This window comes from Lonchura striata, chromosome 5 (genome assembly GCF_050655825.1).
Source record: "Lonchura striata isolate lonStrDom1 chromosome 5, ASM5065582v1, whole genome shotgun sequence".
In the NCBI taxonomy this organism is placed as follows: domain Eukaryota; kingdom Metazoa; phylum Chordata; class Aves; order Passeriformes; family Estrildidae; genus Lonchura; species Lonchura striata.
In genome coordinates, this window is record NC_140707.1 from 37,036,920 (window position 1) to 37,060,318 (window position 23,399).

Consider the following 23,399-nt stretch of genomic DNA (forward strand, 5'->3'; position numbering starts at 1 on the left):
GGACCCTACAGGAACATACTGTAAAAACACAAGCCTTGTTCAGAAATAAAGGTAAACTGTGGCAATAGTGAAGAGGCAATAATGGCACAACAAAAGAAACAGCAGCAAGCGCTGGGGTGAATGAGCACAGAGTGAAGCACTTGCCCCAGCACAAGCCACACATGCACCTTTAATGAACTTCGACACAATGACTGGTCAGCAGATTAACAGCTTGACTGCTGCCACAGGAGAGGTTATTTTGGACACCACAAGCCAGAGCAACATCAGGAAGCTTGTCATGGAGCAGTAGGTCTATCAATTGCTTTTAGTCATGTCACTGGATGAAAAGCAGTTTCTCCATTTCAGGTGGTTTGGTATTTCTTGGAGGATAGGGCTGGGAGAACAGAAGCCAGGCAGGACAGCATCATCTGCTCTGGCTTCTCTCCAGCTAAAGCTCTGGTGGTTGTAGAGTCGGTGCAAGGGTTTTACACTGCCCTTTCATAAATTTGATATTACAACTGGAAAATCGTATACCTCTAACAATGAAACAGATGTGTCGTTAAGACCTGTACTGCAAAACCTTGAGCAAACTGGTGTTTCCTACCTGTTTCCCTTTTGTACTATTGAGATGAAAGAAAAAAAGAGCAAGTGTTTTTATTAATGAAACTATAGAAAATGTTTATTTAAAAACCACTGGTAAGATCTTTCTCTTTAGGACAAACTGAAGACACTGTGACATTTCATGCTGCTTCAAAAATAACTAGAAAGGTAGTATGCTTTAGTCTGAAAATCAGAAACGTTCATTCCCTGTCCCAGTTCCTTTTCAGGGAATTTAGAAGTCCAGTGATGTTTCAGAGTTAGCCTGTCTCTTCAGTCACTTCACAGACACAAAGAATTGTAATCACAAATCACATAATGCTGTGCTCAGCTTCCAACAAAAGAGGAACAATTCTACTTGCATGTAACAGCGTCTTCCAAGCATATATCTCAGCTGTCCCTTGTTTTCAAAGACATCCCTATCTTCTTTCTCAAATGTATACATAATTCTCCCAAATGTGATGACTCTGATGTTTTATTGTTGAACAGCATAAATTTAAGAACTATTGACTACATTTTTTTCCTGTGCAGTGTCAGGTCCCAGTCCTGTACAGGCTGGTGCCCTTCTCAAATTCCATATCCGCTGTGAGTAGTTCCACTCACTAGAATTGATAGTCTGGATTAAGCTAAACATATGTGTAAATCTTCCTAGAAAAGGGATTTTACTTCTGCTGCAACAGCAGGCCTGATTTCCTTCGTGATTTTCTCCTCACCCTCAACATAAAGGCACTATTATTGCACAATAAGACAACAGGTTTGGTGGGAATGGACAATATTCATGTTTTCTAAAAGAATCCTTTTCTTATGTGCCACCTCTTGGGTTGCAGACTGTGTCTGGGGCTGAAAGCTGAAAGACATTAGTATGATTCCATGATTCTGTATATACACTCTTAGCTCCATGGATATCAGTTACTTCCATTTCAGAAATAATTGCAATGTTACCAGCTCTTGCAATTTTATTGTAAATCCCTCAAAATCGGATATCTTTCAAAACACCATAGTTCCCAGAACCTTATGACATTTTGATGCAGGAACAAGCATGGATTTCTCTCTGGCATATGTATCAAAACAAAAACTATCAAAGGTTAGACACTGACATTTTAAATTCACTTCCTGCAAGTTACTGATAGAGCTGATAGAGATTAGAAGCATGCCCTATTATACCTCTGGGTGTTTTCATCAATTTATGGATGTTTCTGGCCAGATAAGCCTTAACATCCTAGTCCTGCAAGCCCTTGTACCTGCTCAGAATCCCACCTGGAATGCAAACAAACTTTTCCTGAAATTCCGGTGGTGCAGGTTCACACAGTCACAAGCTGTGATGCTGGCAGTGTGCTGGCTACCATGAGCAAGACCATAACCCATGTGGATCATTAGTCATTGTAAACCTCTGCCTGAACTTCAGCAAATTTTCACAGCCTGTATTTTTGCAAGGATCATCTCCAATTGCTATGAGCAGTATGGGTTTGAGTTGGTCACTGAAGACAGGACAGTCACCAAAGGCCGAAAAGGAAGCAGGTCACACACAGTAGGCAACAGGGAGCCAGAAAGATACTCCAAGGATGTAGGACAAATTGCAATAATGGCAGGGCATGTTAAGGAAGAGGGAGCTAGCAGGACTTTCCCATGCTACGAAAGGCTGGTTTCCTTTTCCCTCTTTAGGGCTGTGGTGTGACCAGTGTTGATACACACTGCCTCTTTGGGCTGAGAGAGAGAGAGATACATCCTAAATGTATGCCCTCTGACAGCAATTCAGGCTTGCTGGCTTGTGAAATCTGCCTCCCCACCTCCTCTCATGTGGTTAGTAGCTACCATGGCATGGTTGGCCAGCTGTCTTCCCACTTGGGAAGCAAAGGAATTAGCATAGTGCTTCTGAACTCTTCCTTGGGGAATGGGTATTAGACAGCTCCAGGGCAAAACCCTCTTGCTGGCCTGATAAGGATTTGCTTCTAGGCTCTCACCTGCTAGGAGCCAGCACACAAGTGTCCAAATTTTTGACTCTGTTAGTGTCCAGATGTACCAGTGAGCTGCCAGAATCCCAACAAAAACTTTGAAGAGCTGAGGGGAGAAAAAACTCCAGGACTTCCTCATGGCTGGGAACCTATGCAGTGGGGCCCTACCTTGCCATTGTGTGGTTGTGGGCTCCTGTGGTCATCCAGGAATACCCAGCTCAGCTGCTTATGGGCATGGCTTTGCCAGCAGCCTGCACACCACCTCTATGAACATCCTAGCCCCAGTAAAAGATCCACACACCAGATGTGAAGTGTCAGCCGTCCCACACTATGGGGCACAAGGTGACATCCTCTGTCCCCTCTCCCACCCCGGAGCAGCAGGGTGACACAGTCTCATGGTCCCCTTCCCTGTCATTCCTCAGGAGGCTGCTGTTGTGGCACAGGCAGGATGTGGTGACCAGCCAGGAATGGCCAGGAAGATGTGTGGGGCAGTCAGGACACTGTGACACCCCCAGTGACAGGAACACCCCAGGTGTGGTGTGCCAAGCCACTCTGGAGGGGAAGGAAGCACCCAAGATTTGTAAATGCTTTTGTTCAAAAGGAACAACCACAGCCAACCACAGAGGGTCAGCAAACAGTGCGGTTGAATTGCAGACACACTAATTCACACCAACAGTTCGACCTGTGTGAGACACCAAGGTGGTTTACATGACATCTGCTGTTGCCCTACTTCTTGTATTATGTATGGGCCACTTTTCCAAATTTCTGGTGTCGCTGTTCAAGGGATGCTCCAATATTTGCTTAGCTGTTGTTGGCAACTGTAGTTTGGTTATTTTTGGGAACTACCATATTAAGTTTGGAAGTCAAGCGAACCCGCGTTCCATTTTGCCACACTACAGCAACGGGTTAAACCAGGGAAGGGCTGGGCAGCCTGACAGGGCACGGCGGAGGCACAGGGCGAAACTGTGGGTCCTGAGGGGCGGCGGGCACGGTAGAACGGGCCGCTAATGTGCCTTTGACCTTCCCCCGGGCCTCACTTGGCTCTTGTGTGGGAGACGCGCCCTCGGATACCCATTAGAGAGCGCCAGCGCCGGCGGCCCGGCACGGGCTCCCCGGGCACGGCCCGGCACGGGCTCCCCGGGCACGGCCCGGCACGGGCTCCCCGGGCACGGCCCGGCACGGGCTCCCCGGGCACGGCCCGGCACGGGCTCCCCGGGCACGGCCCGGCACGGGCTCCCCGGGCACGGCCCGGCACGGGCTCCCCGGGCACGGCCCGGCACCGGCTCCCCGGGCACAGCCCGGCACGGGCTTCCTGGGCACAGCCGGCACTCTCCCCGGGCACAGCCCGGCACGGGCTCCCCGGGCACAGCCCGGCACGGGCTCCCCGGGCACGGCCCGGCACGGGCTCCCCGGGCACAGCCCGGCACGGGCTCCCCGGGCACGGCCGGCACTCTCCCCGGGCACAGCCCGGCACGGGCTCCCCGGGCACGGCTGGCACTCTCCCCGGGCACAGCCGGCACCGGCTCCCCGGGCACGGCCCGGCACGGGCTCCCCGGGCACAGCCCGGCACGGGCTCCCCGGGCACAGCCGGCACCGGCTCCCCGGGCACGGCCCGGCACGGGCTCCCCGGGCACGGCCCGGCACGGGCTCCCCCACAACCGGCCCGGCCGCCGCGCCGCGATCCCTCCGCCAGCGCCGCCCGTCTCCCTCCGCCGCCGCGGGTTGGCCCGCGCGGGCCGCCGTAGCCGTGCCGGGCGGCCGGGCCGGGCCGGGCGCGGCGGGACGGGCACGCGGCCCTGCGCTCCCGGGCTCGGCGGGCGGGTCCCGGCCTGGCCCCGGCGCCCGGCCCGCACCTGGCACTGCGGAGCCGCCCCGCACCTGGCACTGCGGAGCCGCCCCTCGCGGCCACCCGCTCCCTGCCGCCGCCGCCCAGGGGACGGCCCCCGCCCCGCCCGCGGGGGCGGCCCGCGCCGCGGCCCCTCCTCGGGGCAGGCCGGCTGCATGGGCAGGCGCTGCGGGGCACCGTGGGCGCCGGGATCGCCGTTCCTGGGCGCCAGGTAGGAGAGGTTCAGCGCGGCGCGGGGAAGAGGCGCGGCCCCTCACCCGCAGTGCTGCCGCCGCAGGGAGGAGGCTGCCGGCTGTGCTGGCTTGGACGTTTCTCTCTTCCCCTCCTCTCTTCTGTCTCCCCTTCTCTCTGCCTCTCTTTCTTCCCCCCGCCCCCATTTTGCACAGAAGTCGGGAGGATAATTCACTGCAGGCTCTGACTGCATCCCTCTTCTCCCCGGCCACCACCAGCTACTTGGGGAAAGGTGAAGGTGTTGGCCGGGGGTCTGTAATCCTTGGCAGCATCTGCAGTGCCTCCTTGATTCACTTTATAAATAGGGGTGGGAGGACGTGGAAACATCAAATGTCTTTATTATCTGGTATCACATACTATGTAATTGTGTGGACTTAAAACAGAGATAGATTTGTGAGAGTTAAAAACTCCCCCGTGTGTTTTCTCGGGGTTTTTCTGCGACTTGGTGTTTAATAGTCAAGTACAGCATTGTGCTTTCTAGGCTGTGAAGCATAAGGTGGAATGGACGTGTATGGGGCTAAAGCAAGGGGTGGGAATTTTTGTCTTTGTCATAAGATGATATTGAATTGCAAAATCTAAATTTTGGATTTGGAAATTGGTGAAGATGTGTTAATTGATACTAAATGGATGATAATTTATGTGAAAACCTCTGAAAATAGTAATGCTGCCTCCATCCTATAAGCTCTTGTGTTTATATTTCTTGCAAAGATTGAGACTAGAATTTAATTTACTGTGAATGTCGTATTGACTCACGGTGCATCTTTCAGTTTAGATTGCTGCTGATTTGATCCTCTGGAATCTGCAAAAGGAAAGTCTGCCAGCCTCTGTGAATAGCTTTGCAGTGTAACAGGAGTGGAGTTCCCGAGCAGAATCACTGAGAGATATGTGAATGCGTGGGAGCCAAGCTGAGCATATTGGTGTTTCTGCCTCAAACCTGGGCTCGTTCCCCAGGCACAGTCTGTGTGGGGTGAACACCTCCGTGGCACCTGGAGATGATGTCAGTCGAAGGGTCTACGATAACAAGTCGGATCAAAAATCTACTTCGCTCCCCTTCCATTAAGCTGAGGAGAAGCAAGCCTGGGAACAAGCGAGAAGATATAGGCAGCAAGGTGAGTGCTGTGTGGTGCAGCAGCATGCTTTAACTTTGTTATCTAAGTTTTCATCTGTACTGATGATGCTGCTTTGGGAGTCTTGATATAACTGAGCGTGATGCAGAGGAACTAACTGATCCTTGACTGATCTTTCTTTTAGCTGGGATCTTTGCTTTCCTGCAGATCCTTCTTGAAGCATATGCCCCTCTTTTGAAGCATTCTTTTTGCTTGTGTGATGTGAACCCAGTTTGCATCAGAAAGCTTTTGGAATTTCCCACACTGTGGTGTGTGGAGTTGTTACAGATTACTGACAGGAGAAATGCAGTGCTGCCTCTTCCTCCATGTTACCAGCTGCTAACCTGCATTACTGGGCACTGAGGATACAGAAACACCTCTTGTGTATAAGCAATTGCTCTCACCCTGCAAAGGAGAGTTCTGTGTGCGTGTGGGGAAGGGAAGGATGATATGAAAGATGAGGTGTCTGTTCAGATAGCATCTGTGTTCCACAGGTTGGGATGTGCTTTCCTTTGTGTGCCTCAAACCACCTTTCCTTGGGGTTATCTTCTATTGCATATAATTGGTTCTTAAAATCCATCATTCTTCTTGGTGTTTTGGAGAATTCCTGACAGACACTCATTGACTGGGAATTGACTGGTGTCACGAGGAGAGGATGATTTAAGCCTGGCTTCAGGGAGCAAAAGAGCTGGGTGGCATTGCCTTGTGCTGACAGCAGGTGCCTCTGACTCAGGGCACCCTGTTCTGTCCCTGCCACTGATTCACCTGTAACCTTGGGCAAATCACTCAGCCTTTGTGTAGCTCTCTGTCTCCATAAATAGAAAACTTAATCCCTCCCTTTTGCAAAGACTTGCTTATAAATAAGAAATGCTTGTAACGCATATCTGAAAAGTGTATTAATTGGTCTCAAAACAGTAATGCTTCTGAATTTCTCTCTTGAAGTGAAGAGTGTATATAAAACTTCAGGGGAAGTAAATGACACTGTACCTAAAAATGGTCTTTCCCCAGCATGACATCCTGTTCTTAGAACTCTGGTTCAGGTCAGAGTTTCCCTTAGATGGCTCTTTAATACCAAGGAACACATTATTCTTCTCTTGCCAAGCAAGAGAAAAACTTGTCTGGCTTCCTCAAAGTTGTCTAGGAGAAAGTCCTTGGTGCTTGTGCTTGACATTAGTGTGTGCATGTGCATGTCTGTGCATTTCATGCAGCCTATGCACTACCAGTGAAACATGCTTTTTTGGTGTTTGTTACTCTGCATTCTGCTGGGACCTCTACTGGAAGAGACAAAAGCCACTTGTACATATGGTGGGTATTTGATTCTGGCTCTGTGGTCTGCACACTTTTCAGGTCTGGGACCTGCTGCTACATGTAGTATTCTGTGGTACATGTTTCATTTTGCTTTCCTCACATGTGCCTTTTGGGAGAGCTCCATTTTATCCTTCATGTGGTCTCCCAGTGTGCAGCCAGGGCTGTCTGAACCCCTGAGGAGGGATATAATGGATTAATTCTGCACCATCACATTTCAGGGTTGTATTTTGTCTATTTTATTAGTGAGAGCCATTAATCAGTGAGGTGCAAAGGAACTGTTGGGGAGTTTGCTGGCAGAATCAGTTTGGCATTATGAGGAGTTAGGTGCAGGTATTGGTTTCCTGACGTGATTAACTCTGAATTAGCTCAGATGAATTAGGGGCTGCCATCAGTGGGCCAGATGGAGGGGGCAAGGTGAAAGGGAGTGGGCCCTTTATCAAAGATCTGACAGATGATGGGTATCTGTGGAGATACTCCCTCTGCTCCATGTGTGCTCCTCTGGTTTCCAGGGTGAGAAGCAGTTCTGTTTTTCTAAAACAGGTTTCAATCTGCTACTTGCTATGTATAAAAGCCTCTGGGACTAATGGTGACCATCATACACATAATTCCTGAGGGATCTTTTCTGACCTGCAGGAAGGAGTCTTTGAGGCATCTTTGTCCCTTGGATTTTTTGAGAAATAACTGCTCCAAGAGCTATATGAAACTGGTCAGGTGGAAGAATGGAAGGGCTGATGAAATTGGTCATCTCAGCTGGATGCTGCTTGGTTACATAGGATGGAGATGGAATGTTGCCCTAAATTAATGCCTGGAAGATGATATTGTGCTTTGCATGTGCAAGGTGAAGATGCAGCCCTCAACAGCCCTCTGAGTCTCTCAACTTTTTTTTACAACCAGGTGCTCAATTTAAGGTGGAAAAGCACCCTCAGTGGCACTACTTAAACTTCTGTGAACTGTGGTGATTTGGGTTTTTTCCCCTCCAGTGGAAAGTGTCCTGACTCTTTCCTAAAGAAGCCTTTGGGCATGTGAGGCTTGCCAGGCTGTCTCAGTGGTTAGGGACAGACCCCTCGGGCAGTTTGTCATGGTGAAGAGGAGGCCTGTGAAATTGCCTCCTTTCAGTGAAGCAGCCGTGTACTGCTGGGCTGGCCGTGGGCAGTCTGTGGGAGGCTGGCTCTGCAGAGACCTGTTTGTGCATTGCTGTGGAAGGGGGAGTGTGGGTAAGTAGAGATATTTTGCATGATGGCTGTGCAGGACATGCAGTGTGTTACTTGGGATCTGTACAAGAGAGAACTTGTTTTGTGACTTCCACTAGGACTAATTTCTTGCTGTAATTAATGCATGGTTTTACTGTAGAGCTCCAGGAGCTCTCTACAGAAGTAAAAGTAAGGAGCCAATAGATAATAATGGAAATTTAAAAAAAGGAAAAGGGGGAAAGGAATGGGAGCTTTAAGTAAAGCTTGTTGACAAATGGGATGTGGTGTTTGGTTTTGTTACTGCTTTTTAAAAACAGCTTTTGTTTTGTGGGACCTCTGATTTTTGTTGCTGCCTGACTAGTTTTGTGTTTAGACTATTTTTTTTGTGTGTCTTCTCATATTCATGGCTTGAATCCATGGCTCTCCAGATCTCTATTTTTTGTGTTGAACCAATATAGACCTAGAGTACTGTGACTTAAGTCTAAGGCTTGTTGACGGTTGGGATTTGTAATGTATTGGTGTGGCGGTTGGAAGCTAAAATTTCCTCAGATAAGTTGATTGGCCTGCGTTCAATTTCTAGAGGATTACTAGACCTGCCAGAAATCCAGCCGTGCATCTGGTCACCGTGCTTGTGATTCCAGTAGAGACACGGAGTTAAAAGCTGGGCACTAAGTGCCTTTGAATCACCCTGCAGAGCAATACTATCAGGACAGAAGGGAAGCTCAGGCCTGACCCATCTGCCATTGTTAAAATGTCCTGGTTGCTGTAATAATACCCTGCTCACAGAAGTAATGTATCTAAGCAAGTACAGTTCCTGCAGGGGTTGTTTGTATTGTTGAGCTCTACACTTGTAAATATAAACCTCTTTTTAGCTGATGTAGCTGTGCCTGTTTCAGGGGGGATGGTGTGTGCGGGTATCCTTAGTCAAATCAGATTGTGAATGTCAATGTATAAACAAATTGCTACAAAACCTGCTACAGGCTTTCCCTGAAACAGGAAGCCAGTGAATCAAAGAAACACATTTGGAATTTGCTGCTGTTTTCTTTGATCTCTGCTGGTTTTTTTTTCTAAGCCAGAAATATTTTAAGTTGCCTGTTTAAAACAGTGCTTTGACTAAAACCTGAATTCCTTAGTAGGAAGTCATTCAGCAGAGAGCTGTTGTGTTGTGGTCTCTCCCCTCTCCAAGTGGCATGCAAACATGTGCAGCTGGAGTGCCTGTTCCTGCCCCATGATGCTGAATTGGACTGGGTGGCTCTACAAAACCTTCTTGAGAGCTTTTGTTCTGAAAATGAGCCCTGACTAAGTTGCTCCTAGTGGGACAGGGTTTCCTGTCCTCCTTTGGTGAGGCATGGTCTGTTCTTACTGCCAGCCAGTAGAAACAAGTACTTCTGTGTCCTGGCAGTGAGCTTGCACAGATTTAAGAGGAAAGCAGATCCATGGAAGCTTCAGACCTCTCATGTCTTGTTATTCCAAAAAAGTTCTCCAGCTTCTTAATTCCCTGAGAAGCTGGAGGGCTCAGCTGGGACCACAGGCTGTCCTGGACACAGGAGAATGGAGTAATGTTTCTGGTCTGACTGTAGCTTCTTGCCTTCAGCACACAGTCCTTTTTGTTTGAAAATATTGTGCCTTCCAACATGAATTGGTGTCAGACCACTGCTGGTCTTAGTTGGATCAGCTGGGAATTGCTGAACCTGAACTGTAACAGAAACAAAAACCAGACAGGTTTGGTTCACTGATATAAATGCATCAAAAATTATCACCTCTTATTAAATCACTTCAGGTGCAGCTGAGGTTTGTTGCAGAGTGGAATTCTTTGTAAGTTGTTGGGAACAACTTTGTCCTGCAGCAGCAGAACCTGCTGGGTTCCCAGGGAACTGGATGTGGGGCTGAGCAGCCTGACTGTGAGGGTGAGGTAGGGAGCAGCCTGTCTGATGCTGACATAAGCTTTTCTTTTGGCAGGATTTGGAAGGGTCTTCTACAAAATGATAGCACTTTTGAGTAGCTAGTCAATGCAGTATTGCCCCATTTACCCTTTTTGTTCCACTGCAGTCTGAGCAGTGCTCAGCCCATCTCTGGGACCAGTGCAGCCAGGGGCACATCTGAGGGAGTGCCTGTAACCCTGGTTTGGATGTCTACTGTGCCCGTTCTGCTTCTGCATCCATGAACATTGCTTGACCCCAGGTGGTAGCTGGGGATCTCTCTCACTGCTCTGCACTGCTCAGTCTAAACACACCCAATTGCTTCCACAGCTTAGGGCCTGCTGCTCAGACACAGAAGGATTTCATGTCTGTCTCTGGTCAGTCTTATAACAGTGTCCCTTAAAGCACAGCACAAAGGCTGGTTGGGTTCTCCATAGCCAGACCTGCATTGCAGTGGTGTGTCTGTATCTGTAGATAGAGTCAGTGGAGCAAGTGAGAGTGTAATAGCTCAGGGGTTGAATGCTTCCCTGTTTGGGTTGCTCTGGTCCCCCCCCCCCATTCCATCCTTGGATATGTGGTGCTCAGGGTGACTCTGTTTGTGAATAGTTTCACAAACAGCATTTTCTTTTTCCATTCTTCACTCTGTGAATGATATGCCTTGTCCTGAAAATACAGAGATCTGGCTACCTCCCATGGTCTAAACATGAGCGTTAAATGTGACTTGCATTCATGAAGCATATCAAAGCCAGAGTTTTTCTGCTGGTGAGCTGCAGTGCCTGTTGACTTTGGTTCTTGAAGTATAGTGGATATAAAAGCATAAAACAATTCAATGTATTTGGTCTTGCAGCCTGCAGTTAGTTGTATCCATAAAATACTGATACTTTTTGCCAATGTTGAGGCAAGATTGCTGGCAAGATTAATTCTTCTAGCCATCCCTAAGTCATGTGCTGTCTTGACTGTGAAAGACAGCAGGATGACATCTTCATGGCAGGGGGAGCATGATGATGTGCTGTGGTGAAGTCAACATAAATAACACAAACCAGGTTATTTGCCTCGGGGGTTTTAATAGCTCTTGCTTCCTGTGGATGGTCATACACTGCTTACCTGGATAGCCTTTCAGAGCTGCTGTGGTCCTGCCTTGAGTGTTGTTCTTCACCTCCTTCAGATGAGCTGGGTCCTCTGAGAAGGCACATGGGACTTGGCTAACCTGCCTGGGGAGGCTCATAAGCAGGTTTCACACTGCTGTCCCTGCTGTGCTGGGTGAGCTGTGCACAGAATCCCCTCTTTTGTCCATGGGCTGTGAAGTGTGTAGTGTTTGCCAAAGACCTGGCTGGGATAGTAAGATAGCAGAGATCAGGTCTGTTCAGAGGCGTTGCAGGTGGTACATTTGCTGCTTGCTAAATCAGAGTTATTGTTCACTGTGGTGCTGATGGAGCTGGTGAAGAAAGGCATCCTCAGACACAGTGGAAAGAGACCTCCTTCAGAGTGTACCATCTGTTTCACTAGCTGCATGCTTAGCTCTTCCTGTGGTGTGTCACCTCATGCACTTCAGAAGGGCAGAACAATTGAAATGGTGGTTGGTAGTCAGACCTGGCTGGGCCATTATCTGATTTTCCATCATCAAGGATCTCTAAGCACCTGTGATTTGTATATTATTTTACTGTCCTCTGTGTCTAGTGCAAAGTAAGTACAGATCACCACCTCTATTTCTGGCTGAGAAAGTGGTGGTCAGCATTTTGATGGCCTGGAAAATTGAAGTAGATATTTTGTTCCCTGTTGATCTGGTCTTAGGGAGAATTTACTTGGTTAGCCTTGGTACAATTTTCTCTGTGAGTGAAAGCAAACAACATATACTACAACATAGTACAACTACTTCAACGTATACTACTCTTTGGATTTTTCAAACGTTTTGATGTTTGGTGCCATGAATGGTGCTTACATGGCACTCAAACAGTGCTTAGCCTTGACATCAATGCTGAGTGATCCCAGCTAAGGACTGAATAATTAACTATCACCAAGCCCAGTTTCAGTTACTTCAGGCTTGTGTTTGTGCCTGAAGTACCTGCCTCCACATAGCTGGAAGTTCCTGAGGGCTCTGGTATATGCGCAGCAGGGTTGTGGCACGCTCGCTGCTCTGATTCCCAGCTCCACATGTGGGCTGGTCCCTCTGCCTGAAGCCCTGCAGGCTCTGCTAAGGCTGTACCCACCAAAGGGTGGCTACTGCAATTCAGAAAACCCTCCTGCTATTTCCTTTCACCACAGGGCTGCTTATCCTTGCCCTGAGCACGTTCGTGTGTTGTGCAAGGAAAATGCAACTGAGGCCTGCAGCTGTTGTAATCAGCTGTGCTGTGTGATCTGTATTCAAAAATATCAATGCAAAGGTGACTTGTTACTAGTATTTGTTTGACCATATACTGCAGGAATATCCCATCTCTCTGCCTTGCTTTGGTGAGCACTGGACAGATGGGATAAAGTAGACCCAGTGGAGCTTCACGTTTAAAAAATTACAGGGATGGAGGGAATGGAATCTGTCTATACAGACATGGTTCCAAACTCCCACAGGAAGTCTGAGGCAGACCTGGAAATTCAATCTTGATCCTCTAGGGCCAAGTCCTAGCCTTAGTCACAAAGCCCAACCTTCTGGAGATTACCAGGGATGTTTCTCACCTCTCCCATGTGAGGGGGACTTGTGTTCAGTTAAGATTATTTGCTTAAACGTTCACAAACTATGCTGTTGTAAATGCTGACTTGGTCCCATTGTCACTAATGATTTCAGTACTTCTGGTGATGATGCCTTTCCAACAAGCTCAAGCAGATTAAGCACCATAAGAATTAGAGCTGTAGAAACTCCAGTAAGCCTTGTAAATTTGCTAGTGTCCCAGGAGACCAGTACTGTTGTTAGTTACTGTGAGGAAACTGATTGAAAATAGTACTGTAGAGGACTATGAACTGCTGGTGTATTCAGAGTTTCCAAGTCAACAGCTATGCAAGTGAGACGTGCTTGTTCTCCCAAATACAGTATTAAAATTCACAGTTGGTCAAGATAGCTAATGTGATATAACAACTAATATAAGATTTCTTACCCAATGAAATTTTAATACTGGCATTCTTTTCTTACAGTGATGCTTCTTTAATTTCTGCATCTCCCTGACGCTTTGCACAATTAGTCTGAAATTTCCCCCATCATAGGTCTAGAGAGACTCCTTTCTCAGGAAAAAGGTAGATTATCTGAGGTTGCATCATAGTAGAGAGTCATGGTATTAACAAATGTCTTGAGAGCAGGCCGATCAAGGAATTTCTGAAAGGAGAAAGCAACTATAAGGCAGTGCCCATGGATTCAAGGATATACAGCTGTAAAGCTTTCTCCTCCTGTTTTTTTTTTTTTTTTTCCCAAGTAGGCACTATGCTGCCTCTTCAGAAACCCTTTCCTACTGACAGACAGGCCAGCACAGGGCAGCTCTTTGAAGTGCCAGTATTGAAGTGTTAGCTAACTCTCCTGTGCTCAGAGTGGTAGCCTTTGAGGTCTCCCAAGGGCTTTGAAATTGGCTGCTCACCTTTGAGTAGCACATAAGGGGCTGCTTGCCTTTGAAGTCTTGTTTGTACTAGGGATGCTTTCATTTACGAAAAATAAAAAAGCACCATTACTCAGGCCAGGCTTTGCACCAAAGGAGCTTGAGTTCATTGCACAGTCCCTAATGCAATCTAGATGCTGGAGATGCTGAAACATTGAATAAGACTGAGGGTGAAAGAAGTGTCTGCAAGACCTGCCTCCTTATTTGGTGGCAGGTCTTGATGTTCAGAACTTGCTGTGCTCTGTGCTTTGGCCATAGTGTGACTGGAACCATGAGGGGAATAGGGATGGTGTCAGAGGTATCCTGAAGGGGTATGACTGTCAGGATGTACTTGGCTAAGCACTTGCCTGTGCTAGAAAGAATTAGCAATCTGAGATCCAAAACCAAGCTGTCTTAATTGAAACACAGTATCAAAAGAGTCAATTGAATTAACCTGTCCCACAGAGAAATAGGCTGTATCAGTGAAAGGACTGACGACTGCCAGTTATGTTTCATCAATACTAGTCTTTTCTGCAAGAGCTTTGTGTGGGCTAAGAATGAGGATTTTCATGCTCTTAACCAGTGCTTCTGTGCTGCTGAATTGTATAAAGGTAGAGTGAGCCTTGAAATAGAGCTGTGTAATTTTCTTTTAAAATGAAATTTAAGTTTTCAGATTCTGTGCTCTTCAGACTGTCTGAGCCTCTTCTTTCCCTCAGTGTAAAACAGTCAGGGTTACTCTTCCACTTTCTAAAAAGCATCCCAGTGTCCAGGTCTTTAAAACAGCTGCATAACTCCTTGTGTTTGGCTTATCTCCCAGTTTTGAACTATATACAGTGGTTCTGAGCACAGTTGTTTCAAACCTGCTTTGGGGGTATCATCCTTCTCAAGCAGCTGGGTCCAAAAGCATTGGTGAATGTAAACTGGAACTGACAAATCTGGGATCTGCATTTTTTGCTTAAGCCCATCTTGTCCCAACTCATCTACTCATCTACTTTTCTTGGACTGAATCATGGCCAGATAGGTTTTAGATACAGTTCTGTTTCCAAACTACGGGGGCTGGCAGGAAAGTGTTTGCCTAGTGTGTGCCCCAAACTGCTATGGGAGTGGTGGTTGAATGGAATGGATACAAGATGACATAAAGTGTTCTTAATGAAATGCATGAACAAATATTTCTGAGTCTGTGGTAGGCCTCAATGAACATAGCTGTTTCTAGGAGGTTGAGCAGCTTTTGAGGCTGGAATTGGAATTCTGCTGTCCTCTGCACCGGGAGGATAATCTTCCTCTCTGATAATCTGTGGTTTGTGCTGCCTGTCTCTGCAGGCTTCCCGAGCTAAGCTGTTGAGATGTATTAACACGCGATCAGCAGTGTGAATAACTGGTGCTGGGGGAGGATGAGGGTGAGGTGCTCTGGGTGAGAGGCAGCTTTCTTCAGCTTCCTTGCCACTGCCTGCTTTGGCTGTAACTTCTGAAAGAATAGGTCTCCTGCATCACCGTTGTGGTGAGTGGCTTATGGACACTTGCTTTGTGAAGTTTTTGGCCCATTTTCTGTAGCAGGCTGCAAATAAGCTTTTTGGTGTCTGAGAACTGCAAAAAATACTTTTCTGATGGAGCCATCAGTGGAAAAATGAGTGTGGTGCTGGGGAGAAGGTGCAGTGCCTGGACTATCTCTGCTGTGTGTCGAAGCTGCTCCAGGCCTTTGGAATGAATGTCTCTGCCTAGGAGTGTCAGTGTGTAAACATAGCTGTTAATAAAATGGCCAGGAGGCTGATTAATGAATTTCTACAGGGCCTGCTGGAGCTGGGGTGAGAGCCAGCCCAGCACCCAGGCCACAATTGCCTGGTCTGGTCTGTCTGCCTGCTGGCAACCTCACGACTTCTGGCCTGGCTTCTTCCAGGTGCTGCAGCCTCCTGTGGCCATGGACATACTGTGATGTGTTTGGGAAGGGACACTGTGACCCTGCCCATGGCTCTGTGGATATCCAGTGCCTGGGGAGGGCCCAGCACTGCCTGGGGCCTGTGGCCCTTGGTAGGCCTGCAAAGCTTAGTTTAAACATATGTTTGGGAAAAGGAGACAGCCAAGCTCCTAGTCTATAATATAATAACCCTCTATAATATACTTGGAGTCCGTGTTTTCCAGATGGTGCCTGGGCCTCCATAGTGAACTCTGGTGACCAAAGTTCTAGGCTGATCAGCAAGTCTGGGAAAGGCCACCAGGTTGCTGTGAGTAGTAACATTGCCCACAATCAATGGGCAATGGGGTAAGTAGGGGGTAGGGGATATGGTGCACTGGGTAGCTTCTGGCTTTGCAGTTCTGCCAGGGAAACTGAATTATCTCATTAGTTTGGAAAAATCTGCCTCTTTGGTGAAAGACGAGTGTTTTAAAGGACACCTGGGGACCTCTGAGGTTACCAGGGGTTGAGAAATGCTGCTTGCTGTGGACAGTCATGTGATGTTCCCCTGGGAAAAGAAGAGTGCTTGTTGCAATAAGGCATTTAGTTTTGCTGTCAGTATTTTCCAGAGGTTTAAAACAATTGGGAACACTCATCACCTATTGCCTAAAGGTTTGTTGGCAAGCAAAATAATCTCTTTCTTTCTGCTCCTAGTTTTTTCTGGCACTTAGGGCCTGTTGTACTGGGAAGAGCAACCCAGCCCTCCTTAGCTGGCAGCCCTGGCTGAGGAGAGGAGGAGGCTGTGTAAAGAGTACTGTAAGTGTCCAGACAGAGATGAGCTGGTGTTCCTACCCTGGGTTGTGGGGAAGGGAGTTGGGGGTCTGAAACATATTTTTGTAGCATTTGGGATTAGTTGAATTGAGGCACTCTCATCCTGAGGAGATGGCAGAACTATAAATCATTAGTGATCTCTGTAGCTGCAGAAGCAGTTAGGAGAGAAAGAAGGGCTTAGAAACAAAATCCATCATAGAATGTCAAAGTGGGTGGTTTCCCTTGCTGGGGAGAGGGTCTTGTCTCTGGACAGCAGAGGGAATGCTGCCTGTGCATTGCAGCCATCTCTCTGGAAGAAGAATTTGCTTCCAGGTCTTCTGCCAGTGTTTTGTCCTATGTCCTGCTCTCCCACTCTCTACTGTGATTTCATTTGGATGATTTTCTCAGATCCCCAGAAAGTACTGTAAAGAGCTACCAAGCAGGGGGTTTTTCCTTGTAGAGTGTACTTAAATGCTGAGGCCTGGTTGGATGATGGTATGTTTCTGTTTTTCTCTGTTTGTGTGTGTATGTTTAATACAAAGATCATATTCTGTTCTGGTTGAGTGTATGTTACTTTTCTTAGTGTGCCTGTTAGTACAGTAACTTACAGCCTGCTCTTTTCCCCTGCTTACAAAGTGACAGTGGTATTATGTTACAGCTGTAATGTACACAGTCTTACACAACTCTTTGTAGCATTTTTAAAGTCGTGATGACCTTGAAAGGTTTAAAAGAAAACTGAATGCAAACTCTGGCACCATTCCTGTGGGTGCTTCAGTATGTGCTTAATTTTGTGTGGTGAGGTAGTATGAGTGTGAGTGGTTCATTTCACCCAATGGATGTAAAGATAAGTGTCTCTGTGGCCAATTGCAAGATCAGAGTCTATGTGTGATGATTCATTTAAAACACGTAACTGTATCTGTGTGCATGCCTTATATGTATATCATGCAGTTGTCTTCATCATGTTTTGACCAGCTCAGCTGCACTTTGTCCAATAATCCATATTTCCTGAATGTGCTGCTTACCAGTCCTGTGAAACATGGAATGGAGACTGTTTCTCTTTCCCTATTTCACATCCACCAAGTAAGTAGTTGACCAGAGAAATTCCATTCTCATTTTGTACCCCTGAAATTGGCTTCCTCTTTTCTCCCCATCTAGAAGCTCTCTGACAGAGTGACAGAGCCTCCTCTGATCTAAGCAAGATACTGACCTGGCATGTTCAGGAAGGGCAGTTCCATCCCTAAAGTTACAAACAGGTTTATGCAGGGTAAAGCTGGGTTATTTATACACCAGGAGAAGAGATGCCTATCTCTTCAGAGGCCTGAGATTGTGGTCATTAACTTTTCCACTTCCCATAAGGAAAGGTGCTGTGCTTTTTTAGATACTTCTGAAGTGTTGATTATGCTTTCCTCCTCTTTAAAGTTCAGTCTCACTGGGCTCAGGCAAAATAAAGGCAAGCTTTTCTAAAAACATGTTAATCACGTATCTGTCCCCCCCTCTCCACCCTCTAGTATTAGGCAATTGCAGAGAAAAATGTGATGAAAGGTTGTTTTTATGTGTGTTGGGAAAACTGACAGGGCTGTGTTTGAAGCCTGTGAGAGGGACAGTTTGGTGAAAGGCATGGTAATTATCACCTCTTGCTTTTCTGCATGTGGGTTGCTGTTTGCAGCTTGGCTCACCTGAGGTCGTGTCAAAGCCTAGGCTCAGCACTGGCATCAGTAACCTGAGAGCTTTCTAGCAAACATCTTCCTTGTTTAAGTGTCACTGCAATCAGTGCTGAGGTAAATACCCTTTGGATGCTGGGCGGGGGCTCCTGCTCCTTGCCATTCTTGTTTCTTTTCAGTGTGTGAGCTTTTGGGTACTGGATTCAAGTCAGACTCATTAAAATATGGTAGCACTGCTGGTATTTTTAGTAGAAGGTTTGCAAATAGAGCTGTGCACGTCTAACTATCTTCTGTTTGTCCACCCTTAAGTTTACAAAATGCAAGTGGATACTGGCAGATGTTCTGTGGATTGCATATCTGCCCTTATGCTGGCCCACACCCTGGTCACCTCCATGTGGTGTCTTGGCAGTCAAACACTGTATCTCGATGTGACAAGAACTGGCTGTTAACTTACAGCTATAAATCTGTTGGGGCTACAGTGGAGGTCTGTCAGTGCTGTGCAGGTGGCAACTGGCTTATTTATCTTCTGGGTGGATAACTTTTTTGTTTTTTTTTCCTATCATGGTTTTTGTTTCTGCAGTTGTAGAGCCTGTTCTGGTTACAGTGGATCAGCAGTTAACAGAGTTTATGGGACATTGTTTCCAATTGCTGTGGTCTAAACATATGTATACCAGCATTGAGTTACTTCTGCCTGGAAATAAGCCACAGAGCTATATATAAAATATGTTTTAACTGGTGCAGTGAAGTTGTTGGTATAAATAGAAGAAAGTGATAGACCCAGGGCTTCCCTTCCTTACAGCTGATTCAAGAAGACTTTGCAGATACTCTATCTTCAGTGGAAAAGGCTATGGAAGGTGGCTGAAAGCAACAACAAAATGCCATATGTCATGCCTTTAGGGAAGAGCATAAGTCCTTGGGTCTGGAGCATTGGCTTCCTACTTGAAGATTGCTCGGCTCTTTTCTCTTGTGGTGAAACATCCGGCAGAAGTCCCGTAAGATTCAGTTTGCAGTGACCTGGTGGCCCAACACCATAGAGTTTGGTCTATGATACTCTTAGTTTTTTCTGACTCCAGAACTGTTGCTGAGTTTGCTTGAACTGTTGGATGTTTTCCTCCTCAAACTGTTCGATGGGTAGTCTGCGTACTTTGGAGCTGCCTTGATCATCACGATGTCACACATTGTAGGGAGCAGTGTTTTGAAGTGGCATCATCTAAGGTTTTTTGGGTGCATTGGGATGCTGCTATCATCTTTTGAACCATGGGGAGGGAGTATGCATAGGACTTCTCCCAGGCAGTACTTGTGAACATAAATCCTGCAATTTAAAAGTAGCTTTCTGGTTCTTTATTGAGATTGTTTAGTGTAAGTATTTGCTCAGTCAACTTGGCTGCTGTGGCAGATTGTACCAATTTCTGTGGTCTTTCCTGTCACTAATAGATTTGTATCTCACCTAAAGGAAATGTAGGAAATGACCTCTGTAGAAATAGCAGAAAGTACTGATAAGCACTGAGCAGCTAGTTTTAGTCTTTGCTTGTGGATGATGTTAATTCCATCTTTAAACTCTAAGTACTTCTTTTGTCTTTAGCTAATTTGTAAACAGAAACAGTAACACACAGTATTGTCTCTTAAGTGCTCTATTGCAGGTATCGACCTGCAGCAACATTTGCAGGTGGAGGTATTGTCTTTCTTTAAACAGACTGATGCAATTAGAAGAAGAGAGACAACACTGTGTACATGTGGGAATGTTTTGGGGCTTCAGTGTTCCACTAACAATTCTACAGTCATTTCTTTCTGCATTTTTGTTTAAGAGTTCAAATAATCAGCTGCGTTCATTCAACTCTGACAGGCCATCAGCTCTGGTTCATCCAACACCTCTTCTCTGATCGGTGGTGGGAATTGCAGCCTGGCTTCATGCAGGAGCCAGTTCTGGTGCAGGGGTGACAACAAAACTTGTATCCAGCAGTTGCCCACTACTTTTCTGCCAGTGCACCACAGCAGGGAGTGCACACAAGCTGCATAGAAGCTTTTTGACCAGGGTTAGCATGGTCGTTCAGAACAAATGTCAGTCAAGGGGGATGTTCTCTCTTGTGTTGCTTTGTTCTTCAAGTGTTTGCCTGGTTATTATCTCCTTTGTTTAAACTGCAGAAATGTACTTAGTTCATGTATTTCTGAACTACCTGTGTCATTCAAAGTTATTTCTCCTCCAAACAGATTCTGCTAAATGCTTCCAAGTAGGTGAATATGTCTAAAGCTCTTTACCAGGAAACTGGGAGGGTTGCCTCTCTGCTGAAGGCTGGAGTTCCATAATCTCTACTTTTGCATTCTGCTTTTTGCGACAGCAATTTTTGCTAAGAGCTAAGAATGTAAAATCAGAGTGCTTTGTGAAGTGTTGCATCAACAAGACTTGGTTGTGCCCTGGATCTAGGGTTTTCTGAATTTCTAAACAAGAGCAGTAAGAAATGGTGGTTATTGCAAAGTTTTGCTTTCTTGAAATGTGACAGAAACCACACGGTAACAAAACAAAGGCTTTTTAAAGTCTGTGGATAAAAATTGTTTCCTCTCAGCATGATTTTACTTCCTCAGTTCTCACATTTGGTAATTCTACCAGTTATCCATGTTCCTGAGCCTTAATGCAAGTTAGAGGAGAGTTCTTTTTGAGAACTACTCCCTCTTTTAGAGTTTTAGGGGACTTAGATGGCAGTCTACTCTTTTTTTATTTCCCTGTTAAGTCACTCTAACAGATACTCAAAGATGTCATTTTATCTTGGACTACGGTACACCACATTTACAGACTTTGCTTCCTTCAGGAAAACAAACTGAAAACATGCTTGGGAAAAATCACAGGAAGAAGCAATTTAAGGGCAGAGTAAGTGAAGAATGAAAGCAAGTCGAATGAACGACTTAATGAGTTGGTTTATGATTGCTTTGTAGTTACCTTTATAACATTTTGTCTTTGGTTTATTGTCTAGTGGTGGTTTCCTTTATGTGTGTGTGCAAAAGTGTGAGGATCGATGGTGTTTCTTGCTGCTGACTTACAGGAAGAGTATTCAGGTCTTTGGGATGCTGGGTCTGTGTCATAAACTTGTAAGAAATTTGAACTATTTGGAAAAGACTAAACTGAATTCTGCTTCTGCCGTGACTGTTGGATGATGATTGCTTCTCTTGAAGTACTATTTTGCATCTTTGGAGCAGAAAGATGGTTCAGTGGTGTGTACCTGAGTGAGCCCATATGGGTTTGCTGGAGTTGTCTGTGCTGGTGGCTGAGCAGCAGGGGCACCTGACAGGGGTACCATGTTACAGGTGAAGGGCTTTCCCCTGTACTGGAACAGGAGGGGAAGTGGCAGCAGGGTTGTTGAGGAGATGATGGAAGTCAGTGCTTCTGCTGCTCTCTTCAGTTTGCTTTCTCAGTCTTTGGCCCATGTTCCTATGTATTGATTCCCCTGGGGGATGTGGTCTTCTTTCTAGATGACAGGACAAATCTCTTGGGTGCTCAGTATGCATGTTGATGGACAGATGTGAAGAGCTTCTTAATTCCAGGATGCCTGAAGGGCAAGATGCTGATAAAGTCTATTCTATAAGAAGCTTATTCTTTGGGGCAGAGGGCAGGGAAGGGATTGCCTAGAGCTAGGCAGTGAGTGTTGGTGAGGGCGGACGGGAAGCTTGAATGTCTCCTTCTGTACATACTGATTGGCTTGGGCAAAAGAGAGAAATCTCTTATGCTTTCTTTTGATTAATTTTTAAGCATTCTTTAAAAATACTGTCCTTGGCCTCAAGCAGGAGAGAGGTACAGCAGTGGTGCAGCATAATCTGTGCAGTAGATAGCTGCTGAAATTTGTGAGAGAGTAAGATTATTTCCAGTTCTGTTGCTAATTTGTTGCTTGTTCAAGACATTTAACCTCAATGTTTGTGTGGTATTGCCCCCTAGTCCTCTTATACTTGGTTGTAGATTGCCAGCTGCGTGAGAGTACATGTTGCTGCCTGCTGTAAGTACAGGAGGGCTTTGTGTTTGTTGGGACTTCTTGCAAGCACCATGAAAAAAAATAGTAAATAGTTCAGACAATGTTTAGGGAGAGATGGAATACTAATCTCTTTACCTCCTGCCTCCTTCCACAGGGATGTTGTCTGTGTGATAAATGCTTTGCTCTTTCTCTGTCCTTCCTGTTGTATTTATTCCCATCTTAGCATCTTTAATTGCTAATATGTAATTTTTTTACCATAATTTAAATCAACTTATAACAAAACCATTTTCTCATTCCCTGAGGATGCAAGTATGTGTTTTTCCTGATAATATCACTGAAATCTTAGGGACGTGCATGCATGGGAGGACAAGGTGTCTTGTCCTGGAGCGGTTCAGGAGTTACAGGCAAGATCCTTCAGGTGACAGGAGAGGTGAGCTCTGAGATGTGTAAGGAATCTGGGCATGAAAAGATGGGGCTTTTACATACAGAGAGTCTCTTTAAGACTTGACTTACAGTCTCTTTAAGACTTCCTACAACTGTGCTCCTCTAGAAGGCATAGTGGGGTGGGTAAGGTAGGGATGAGATATGGCAGTTGAAGACTTCTAGGGCAGAATGGCTGTGCAAATCACTGGTGAAGGATGAAAATTAATTGATTTGGCATGGGGTCATGGGTGAATAAAGAAATCACAAACGAATTATGTGTGTTGCCTCAGGCAGGCTGATCAAAAGGCTTTTCTTCATCCTGCATAGCTCTGTGTGTTTCTACTCTTGGACTCAAGATGAACCACTAAGTTGCCCCCCAAGCCTTGTCAAACAGTTCACAGATCGGTTTACACCAAAAATAAGCCCCAGAGAAGAAATTAAGGGGAAGGAGATTATGACATGACGCTTTTCTTGAAGTGCTGAGATGTGGCTTTCCTTCTGTGGCTCCCCTCAGCAGGCTTGACTGTGGGGAAGGCTTTCTGCTCCCTCTCTTTCAGTCTGTCTTCCCTGTGTCCAAGTTTAGCTTGAATGTATGCATTGTTTATAGAGTTCAGCAGGAGGTGATTTAGGAGGGAGCGACTTGCCATGACGGTATCAGTGTTAGCAGTGCTGTGTTATGGCCCCTGTGTTTGACTGCTTCAGAGTCAAGAATTATGTGGTGCTGCCACAGTTTCCTTGGAGTGTATGCCCGAGAAGCTGTGGACTTTTAACTGTTGCCTGTTTGCATTTTGGAGCAGGCTCAGCTCAGGGTTGGGACCAAGAGGAGGGACTTCAGTAGAACCACAGAGGGAGCAACTTTGCCAGCCTGTGGCCACATTCCTACTTGGCTCTTTTCATTTTTCTTGCCTCTTGATTTTTGTGAGTGCTAAAGCCTGGGCAAAACAGAGGGGAAGGAGCCTTTCCTATCTGGGAAGTGATGATT

The 23,399-nt window shown here is 46.4% G+C and overlaps 1 protein-coding gene across 7 annotated transcripts in view; it reads left to right on the top strand.

The window, feature by feature from the left end:
- The first annotated feature begins 4,426 nt into the window (after positions 1–4,426).
- MAPKBP1 (mitogen-activated protein kinase binding protein 1) overlaps positions 4,427–23,399 on the top strand; it is a 100,567-nt gene continuing 81,594 nt past the window's right edge. For 5 of the 7 annotated variants that reach the window (XM_031505018.3, XM_021533486.3, XM_085580302.1 and 2 more), the window contains exons 1-2: positions 4,427–4,585; positions 5,373–5,714. In XM_031505018.3, coding sequence (XP_031360878.2) covers positions 5,598–5,714 — 117 coding nt within the window. In that variant the 5' untranslated portion in view covers positions 4,427–4,585; positions 5,373–5,597. Of the gene's footprint in view, positions 4,586–4,683; positions 4,838–5,372; positions 5,715–23,399 lie in introns of those variants that run through there. The other 2 variants (XM_031505019.3, XM_031505020.3) reach the window with 2 other exon arrangements.